Source organism: Saccostrea cucullata, unplaced genomic scaffold (assembly GCF_032062105.1).
Source record: "Saccostrea cucullata isolate Sc308-1 unplaced genomic scaffold, CSIRO_AGI_Scuc_v1 ctg4162, whole genome shotgun sequence".
NCBI classification, from domain to species: domain Eukaryota; kingdom Metazoa; phylum Mollusca; class Bivalvia; order Ostreida; family Ostreidae; genus Saccostrea; species Saccostrea cuccullata.
In genome coordinates, this window is record NW_026931640.1 from 18,281 (window position 1) to 28,816 (window position 10,536).

Genomic DNA, 10,536 nt, shown 5'->3' on the forward strand with positions numbered 1-10,536 from the left:
ATGATGGACTTTTGACAAGGTACAACCAGCACAGAAATCTATCAGTGATGTAATATTTATTATAATTGATGCCTACATCACAGGGATGGATAATTATTTTAAGGAATGGAAAAATCATCGAAAACTTAGAATCAAGATTGATGTGATTTTCTTGCACCTAAAATGTTCAAGAAAATTGTAATTTTTTTGACGGGCATATCATGCTGTGGCGCGGCACTTTATTGAATTTTATGACTAATCTTCTCTAAAACATTTAATCCCATTATTTCAGACACCGAGAGGTTTAGAATCACCAAATCTTGTAAGTTGATGCATTTAGAGGCCTTAAACCATATTAATGAAAAAGTTGGTCACTGTGACCTACTTTTTGGGAGTTGAACTATGTTCAATCTCCCATGGTCATCACGTATTTAACATGCGCAGTAATTTGTGTTGATTATATAGAGCGGAAAGCGAGGCTTCTGTGTCGGCTGATTTACTCCGATGATATTCAACAGAAAACATGCATAAACATCCGCCACAAATAGTTCATGTCATATTCTCCTGAATTGATCTAATTTTCATAATTTGAAATGTAAGTAAATGTAATAATGATAAAGCAATCTTTTTTTGAATATTAGATTTCGTTCAAAGTAAAACTAAATAATAAAGAACCTCAAAAGTTTTTCGTAAGGGAACTTATTTTTTGTGTGGCGCCATACACTGAAAAAGATACGATTGTCACAGGGTGGCTGGCGGCTTCCCAAAATCACAAAGCAATGTGTATAAAATAGTTTTTATTACAGATATTTACAAACACACGCGAAGTATAACTGTCTGAATGGTTCACTGGCTGAATGGTACAGATGGCATAAGTGGCCTAAATAAATGGGGCCTATAAAATAAAATAAAGTTAGATACAGACATATAATTAAACATTGCTCATACTTGTACATTTTGCTGTACATTACTTAGGTGCATTTTACTGCATTACACATTACATTGTTGCATTTTACTGCACTGTACTTATACTTCACTTCACTTCATACTACTTTACTTTATAGAACTTTTACGTTCACACACAGACTAAGTGTACTACTTGTAGACAACCACTTTAAGACGAATACTATACGCCATACTTTATACAAACAACAATACGTCTACATTATAATATACTCATACACTTATACTTTTACTTATAACATATACTTTACATGAGCAAATACTACTTCGAATCTAACTTACGAATGAAATTATAGAACAAAGTTCTGTGGCCATTTCAGGAATAAAAACCGTAAATAAATCATACAGCTTACGATAACAAATAAAATACACTTACCCAGAATAGGTGGACCTCTGGTCATGAAATTATAGAAACATTAAACAAAAATAAGGTAGAAAGTTGAGCAGTCTTAGACACTTCTGCTCTCTCCAATTGCTACGCCCAATCTGATTTCACGGGATTTAAATCGCCAGGTAAAACCTGCTAAACAAGCTTAAAAGTATGGTAAACATTTTGGGCTTATAATATTGGTAATATAGAATTCAGATAAAACATATGGAATTCAAATACGGACATCAATTGTGACATTACCTTCCCCCTTTAAAGAAAAATTACATACATGTAATTTTTTCCCAAACACAATTTCTGTACGATATTTTTTTTTTTTACTTTTCAAACATAAGATAAAACAAGATAAAATTCTTCATTTATCAACTTTATTTACATACAGTTACTGACGGATTCTTACTGTCTGCTTAAATAATCCGCTCCTACATTGTCCTTCCCTCTGATAGCCCTGATGCGGAATCGGTACGGCTGAAGTGACAATGCCCATCTCATTAGTCTGGAGTTCACTAACTTCGTCTTATTCAAATATACCAGCGGATGGTGATCTGTCTCTAAAATAAACTCTTTGCCATAGAGATACCTGTGAAACTTTTGCACTGACCAAATGATACCCAAACATTCCTTTTCTGTCGTTGAGTAGTGTTCTTCACTTGGTTTTAGTTTGCGGCTGGCATAGGCAACAGGGAGTTTGAATTCACCTTCTTCCTGTAAAAGTACTGCTCCTATACCTCTGTCAGATGCGTCAGTCTGTACGATGAAAACCTTGGAAAGATCCGGTAATTTCAAAATCGGAGATTGTATAATAGATGCTTTTAAATTTTGAAATTCTAATTCCTGAGCTTCTGTCCACTGAAGTTTACTAGGAGAGAACTTTCTTGTGAGGTCTGTTAATGGAAGAGCTATATGGGCAAAATTCGGGATAAACTTTCTGTAAAAATTTACCAGTCCTAGAAAAGATCGCAGTTGTTTTTTCGTCGTAGGATGGTTCGCCTGTTGTATAGCCGACACTTTATCTGGATGAGGATGTACTTTGTCATCGCCTATGATATGGCCCAAACACTCCAGTTTCCGATAAGCTAAAGAACATTTCATTGGTCTGGCGGTGAGACTTGCTGCACGGAGACGCTGTAAAACCTGAGAAAGCACAGAGATATGTTGATCAAAAGTATGAGTAAATATCAAAATATCATCTATGAAATTGTCAACATTAGACACGTTGTTGAGCACCTCGCGCATGAGACGACAAAAAGTAGCCGGAGCTGTAACCAGCCCGAACGGCATTTTGGTGAACTGGAAAAGACCTTGGGGAGTCTGAAAAGCTGTCATTGGACGGGCAGAATCAGACAATGGCACTTGCCAGTACCCCTTTGACAAATCTAACCGTGAGAAGTATTTATGGCCTGATAATTTAGCAAACATTGCGTCTACATCAGGCATAGGCTCCGCATGAAACACAGTAATGCGATTCAGAGCTCTAAAATCGACGCAAAACCGATATGTGTTGTCCTTCTTTGCAACAAGGACTATTGGGGATGAATATGGGCTTTCCGAATATTCTATTACCCCGATTTCTAACATTTTACGTACCTCATCTTTCACCGTCTCCATCATAGCAAAAGGGATTTGTCTCGGACTTACTCTCACAGGTTTATCCGTCGTTGTCCTGATTTCATGTTCAAGCACATGCGTGTGGCCTGGTACATCTGTTAAAACATCACTATACCTGTGTAAAAGATCCATAAGAGTTTCTCTCTCCTCTCTGTTGAGATCAGGATTCACATCTACATCTTTGTAGGATTCTCGAGACTGTACGTGTACGAACTCTGCTTCTTCATCATACTCACCAACTGGTTCATCAAACTGAATCTGTTCTGAATCTACAACTGACATAACACATTGAACAACTGGTTCACAACGTTCTACATATCTTTTTAACATGTTTGCGTGATAGGTCTTAACTTTTCCCTTCACATCTAACTGATAGTCTACTTTACCCATCTTTTTCACAATTTGATAAGGGCCTTGCCATTGCATAAGGAGCTTATTACTATCAGAAGGCAACAAAACCAAAACTTTCTCACCTGGTTTCATATTTCGTACTCTAGCCTTCTTGTCAAAGTACACTTTGTGTCTTTGTGACGCCCTCTTAAGATTCTCCTGTGCCAACTCCCAAGTTGACTCCAATCGCTCGCGGAGATCTAAAATGTACTGGTAGGTAGACTTTACCTGTTGATCTGGAATTTCTTTCGTCCATAGTTCTTTCAGGATCGTCATGGGTCCTCTCACTGTACGACCATATAACAACTCAAAGGGAGCAAAACCCAAACTTTCCTGGGGCACCTCACGATAGGCAAAAAGCACAGTGGGTAGATATTTATCCCAATCTTTTGGTCTATCAATACACATACGTTTAAGCATTTGCTTAAAGGTGCCGTTAAACCGTTCAACTAACCCGTTGCACATAGGGTGATACGGAGTAGTTGTTAACTGTTTCAACGAAATGAGTCTACTCACCTCTTTCATGAGTCCGGAAGTAAATTGACTTCCCATGTCTGTTAATATTTCCTCTGGAATACCTGTATAGGAGAACATCTCAAGTAAGGCCTCAGCAACCCGCTCTGTGTCTATTCCTGGAAGCGCCTTCGCTTGTGGAAACCTTGTGGCGTAATCGACTAAAGTCAAAATAAAACGATTACCTTTTTCAGTTGGGGGGTGCAGTGGACCTACAATGTCTACAGCAACCCTTTTAAAAGGCACGTCTATTAAAGGCATTCTACCTAAAGGAACTTTAGTTACCGTACCCTTAGACACCGTTCTTTGACATGTATCACATGACCTACAAAATCGTTTTATCTCCGACTGCATTCCTGGCCAAAAGAACTCTGACAAAATCCTAGAAATTGTTCTACTAATCGCTAAATGGCCAGACATGATCGATTCATGGGCTAATTTCATTACAATATGACGAAACTTTGATGGGACTATAAGTTGAGAATAGGTCTTACCACCGTCCTTTTCTGCTGACACATATTCCCTGTACAGAAGACCATTCTTTTCAAACCATTTGACCTTACCATCACGTGAAGTACGACCTTCCTGTGCATATCTGCGTGCTGTTTCGAGTGATGGATCTGACTGCTGTTCTCGCAATATGTCATCTGGGTTGATTTCATCTTTGACAATATCTGGCACTTTAAGTGGTTTATACTTTTTCTGTTTTTCTTTTACCTGTTGTCTTGTTTCTACCGCTGTAATAGTGTTGGGTTTCCATTCTGGATCCGGATCATGAGGTTTCCTCGCATTCTCTACTTCACCTATAATCAGATCAAAGACAGGATTTTCCATACACCAACATTCATACTCACCTGATACATATGGAGAATCAATGACAACATTTGCCACTGGGACTACTATTCTTGTGTTGTCTGCCAAAACACACGTTTCTTGTCTACCTGTAAAGTTTTCCTCTTTTACCAGACTCTTGCGCACTACAATGTTTCGACATCCTGAATCTCTCAGTAAGGTAACTGGATGACCCTCAACGTAACCAGCTGAAAGAGGCATTGGTTTCGCTGTAGAATGACATGCCGATGTTAAAACGGTTGTATGGTCACTCACCTGACTATAAATAGACGGGTTTTGACTATAAATCAGCGCTGCGCAGTTACTTGGATTTGCATTACTACCATTTGCTTGATCTTTCCCACGTTCGTCCTTGCACACTGCTGCACTTGAGTTTTTACTTTTAAATCTGCACTGGGGTGCAATGTGACCATATTTGTTACACACAAAACATTTTCTTTCATTGTTTGGAACAAACCTTGGCTTCTGTTGCTGATGCTGACGTACATCTTTGGGTTTTTCTGGTACCTTACTTACCTCAGGTTTGTTCACTGCCTTTGAACACAAATTGATAGCACTAGTATTTCTGGCTTCCCTAAACTGATCAGCTAACATACTAATTTGATCTGCTGTCTTTGGAACATTCTGCTTCAGAAATACAGTCAATTCAAAATTACACACATGTAACATTTGATCTCTAAGCATAAGATCGAAAAGAGCCTCAAATGAACAAGTAATTTTGGACATTTCGACCCACCGAGTCAAGTAAGAAGCAAGTCTAACAGTGAATTGAGAAAATGTTTCCCCAACTTCAGGTCTACAAGAACGAAATTTCTTTTTAAAACCATCCTCTGTCATTTCGTACCTACGTAGTAAAGCTGCTTTAAGTTCATCGTAGTCACTTACTTTTGCCGTGGACATAAGAGCATATACATCTAGAGCTCGCCCTTTCAATAAAGCACTGAGGTGTGTCGACCATAAAGTCTTTTCCCAATTCATGGCTGTCGCAAACCTCTCAAACCTTCTCAAATAGCTGTCAATTTCGTCTTTGTTTTCGTCAAAAGGAGGAATTTTCGGTACACTAGGTTTTACCATAACATCACTAACCTTACCTTGTGCACTTTTGTTTGCTAGTTCTAATTCGTGTTCCTCTTGTAGCTGCTTCATCTTCATCTCATGATACATGCGTTCCATCTCTAGCTGATATTCTCGTTCTTCTTTTTCTCTCTGTCGAGCCGCTGCTCTCTCTTCACGCTGTAATTTCTGTTGTTCTGTAACATAATTTCTTAACTCTTCTTTTTCATAACCTAACCTCTCGCCTGCAGCGATTAAATCTTGTACTGAGTCCATTTTTACGGACATGACCTTTTGAACATAACACGTAGACCTTTCTAACACCTTTGTGTGACCACTTATATACTGCACTTCTACAAGTACTACTAACGACTCTACTGTACTTTGAATTCTACTTTCTATATACTGTGGTACTACATGTATAAGTACTACTAATGTCACTACTATACTCGGAATTTTACTTCCTACTGAATTTGAAAGTTTGAGATTGGGCGACACAACTGTTAATACTTTTGACTTATTTACCACACTACTTTTACCCTGACCAGTCTCCACGTACTCTGAGGAAGTCCACCCCTCACTACTTCTAGAAACCTTCTGGACCCCAAATGACCATGGAACATTGCCTACAATAACAATTGCAAAAGTGAGAACAATTACAGACTTCATGTACATACAGAATACAATAAGAGAACATGTATGAAATATTCACTACATTTCAAGTCAAGTAATTCACAAATCTAAGTACTTTTACAACAAAGTCTTTTGTATAATAGTAAAAAGTTTTCAGTAGTTGTTTTCTTTTCTTACAGTTTGACAATGAATGTTTTAATTGAAATAAACATTTAAGTGAATTTCCCGTAGGATGGATTCAAGTCGTCTTGCTTAAGGACATCAGGCACTGTAGGTGACATGTTGATTTCCTCTGCGAGGTTCCATAATCGATGACACTACTTGTATTTGGAATCTGTTTCCAGGTTGACTGTCTATCCTGACGTCGGACGTCGTCCTTTGTTAACGTTGATATCCTTGGATATCCTGGGACTGAATTCCTGGGATTGGTATCCCACTTCTGACACCAATTTTGTCACAGGGTGGCTGGCGGCTTCCCAAAATCACAAAGCAATGTGTATAAAATAGTTTTTATTACAGATATTTACAAACACACGCGAAGTATAACTGTCTGAATGGCTCACTGGCTGAATGGTACAGATGGCATAAGTGGTCTAAATAAATGGGGCCTATAAAATAAAATAAAGTTAGATACAGACATATAATTAAACATTGCTCATACTTGTACATTTTGCTGTACATTACTTAGGTGCATTTTACTGCATTACACATTACATTGTTGCATTTTACTGCACTGTACTTATACTTCACTTCACTTCATACTACTTTACTTTATAGAACTTTTACGTTCACACACAGACTAAGTGTACTACTTGTAGACAACCACTTTAAGACGAATACTATACGCCATACTTTATACAAACAACAATACGTCTACATTATACATATACTCATACACTTATACTTTTACTTATAACATATACTTTACATGAGCAAATACTACTTCGAATCTAACTTACGAATGAAATTATAGAACAAAGTTCTGTGGCCATTTCAGGAATAAAAACCGTAAATAAATCATACAGCTTACGATAACAAATAAAATACACTTACCCAGAATAGGTTGACCTCTGGTCATGAAATTATAGAAACATTAAACAAAAATAAGGTAGAAAGTTGAGCAGTCTTAGACACTTCTGCTCTCTCCAATTGCTACGCCCAATCTGATTTCACGGGATTTAAATCGCCAGGTAAAACCTGCTAAACAAGCTTAAAAGTATGGTAAACATTTTGGGCTTATAATATTGGTAATATAGAATTCAGATAAAACATATGGAATTCAAATACGGACATCAATTGTGACAACGATCGACAACTCTACATACTAACGGTAAGCGGTAAATCAAGTCGTCCCGACGCCTGACGGTCCCGGATTTTTAGCAATTTCATTTTTACCGGTGCACAGAATTTATTAAAACTTTTCATGAACATTTTCTTGGTGTAAATGAATTCATTAATGCATAAAAACTTTAGGAAACATGCGTATTTATTACTACATCAGCAGTATCACCTGCCAAAAACGGTAAATCTAGTACTCCGTTATAAATGTTAAAACCAAAAAAACGGACACTGATGTTTTCGTAAAATCATTTCGTAAAAACAACAAAATGATTTTTTTTTCATAAAAGGAAAACTACATTTACATACCAGATAACTCGTACGCACACAAATTACATATACCACTGTTTTTATGTTTGGTCATTAAATATTTAACTTGGTATTGCTTTTTTCTTCACAATATTAAAAAAGATGAAGTTCTAACGTACTCCATGTATAATGTTCGTGTAATTGAAATACATTTATATTCCCAGAGAAGTTTTATATAACAAATCTGTTAGTTCTTAAAAGGATGCTGTGTTAAAATCCACATTTTATCAACATTGATATTATTCCTGCGAAACTGAAATTTTCATAACACATTGGTAAAGGTGCCAAGGAAAAAGCTTACAAATTTAAAGACTGTGAGCAGTAAATTATGTAAATGATCAACCCCCTCTAATATGAATATAATGTCAGTGTCAATGTTTTGCAATGGGAAGCCAAAAATATGTGTAGGATGGAAAAGTAATAGAAGGTGCACAACGGCAATATGTAACAAAGATTCTATGAAAATTTCGTTCAGTGGTGTAAGAGGAGTTGCGTATAAAAGATGGGTATACCTAAAGCATTACAAACAGATAGACGGAAATCCAGATTATTAAATACCCTCCCGCTTTTCAAGCAGGGGGTATAAAAAAGGACTAATGTAGGAAGGCAACAATATGGCCCCTGCATTTTTTTTGCCATTCAATGTCTCTGAATGTCTTTCTCAAGATTTTTGCAACTCAAAAAATCTGAAACAGTTGTCTGTATTTGAAATAATAATATTGTTCATTCACTTAACCTCCCGATCAAAGATTTTATTTGACACCACGTTCAACTCCCATGAGTGCTCTCAGTACTTTGATTGAACTTTGCAGGCATTTGTTTTCAAATTGTTTAAAAGGCATATTTTGAATACTATGAGACCTATGATCATCAAATTTTGTCAATTGATGCATCTTTGGTCTTCAGAAAATGTCGACCAAAAAGTAGGTCACTGTGACCTACTTTCGACATTGTATGGCTAGATTAAAGTATCTCGGGTACTAATTGGCTTAACGAGGCCGAGTCTAATTATTTCTGCCCTAGGGATTTAGATAATTTTTTGATAATTAATTTTTACTGTTATATTTAATGTTTTAGGATTAAAATATCGAATGTTTACCACCCCGTTTTCTTAGAGGGCCATCTTAAATGTTGTCAAACTTTACTATTAGAGCCTATGGGAATTTGTTGGAAAATCGCCAAATTATTACATTTTTTCAATATTTTTTGTACTTCTGCCCTAGGGATTTCTTTTTAATTCAAGTAAATGAAAGTAAATTGAAAACATCACCAAATTGTGAAATTTCCAAAAAAGTTCACCATCTCAATTGGTCTAGGTCGAAGCCAAATACCTCTAAAATCGCCATATTACGGTAAAATACATAACTATGGTAACGTTGTTAGAGCCATTTCAACGTTATTTTTCCATCAATTGTCATAAAATCACATTTTCAGACCAGTAGGATTTACAAATAATGTTAATTTTGTATTAAATCTAAAATAATTAAAGACTGCATGAAATTAAAAAGCTGCGCAAAGTGATGCGCACTCGAATTAGACTCGGCCTCGTTAAAATCATTAAATTTTGTCAGTTGATGCATCTTGGGTTTTCGGATATTAACGACCATAAAGTAGGTCACAGTGACCTACTTTTGACATTTTATGGCTATACTTTATATATTTCAGGTACCTATTGGCTTAGAATCATCAAACTTTGTCATTCAATGCATGTTGGGTTTTTGGAGCATATTGACCAAAAAGTAGGTCACAGTGACCTATTTTTTTTACATTTTAAGGCTAGTTTTATGTATCTCAGGTACTAATTGGTTTAGAATAATCAAATTTTGTCATTTGATGCATCTTAGATTTTCAGAGCATGTTGACCAAAAAGTAGGTCACGATGACCCACTTTTGAATATCTCAGGTACTGATTGGCTTAGAATCATCAAACTTTGTCAGTGGATGCATCTTGGGTTTTCGGAGAATGTCGACCAAAAAGAAGGTCCCAGTGACCTACTTTTTTTCATTTTATGGCTAGATTTAGGTATTTCGGGTACGTACTGGTCTAAAATCATCAGACTTTGTTATTTGATGCATCCTGGGTTTTCAGAGAATGATGATCAAAATATAGGTCACAGTGACATACTTGTGCCATTTATGGCTATATTTAAGTATTCTAGGGTACTTATTGGCTTAGAATTCTCAAACTTTGTCAGATTATGCACCTTGGGTTTTCGAAGAATGTTGACGAAGAAGTAGGTCACTGTGACCCACTTTTGAATATCTCAAGTACTTATTGGCTTAGAATCATCAATCTTTGTCAATTAATGCATCTTGTGTCCTGAAAAAATTTGAAATCAAAAAGTAGGTCACCATGACCTACTTATAGTATTTTATACATGTAGTTACATTTAAATATCTTCAGCCCTAATTGGCTAAGAATCATCGAACTTTGTCAGTTGATGCATCTTTGGTCTTAGGATAGATTGTATAATTTATCAGAAAAGCGATTCAAGGGACTTTGGCCTCTT

At 36.4% G+C, this 10,536-nt stretch overlaps 1 protein-coding gene across 1 annotated transcript; it reads right to left on the reverse strand.

The window, feature by feature from the left end:
• Window positions 1-1,726: 1,726 nt before the first annotated feature.
• LOC134233184 (uncharacterized) lies at window positions 1,727-6,022 on the reverse strand. Its single transcript, XM_062715173.1, has one exon. It carries the CDS (start codon window positions 6,020-6,022, stop codon window positions 1,727-1,729), a length of 4,296 nt encoding a protein of 1,431 aa, XP_062571157.1.
• Window positions 6,023-10,536: the final 4,514 nt, after the last annotated feature.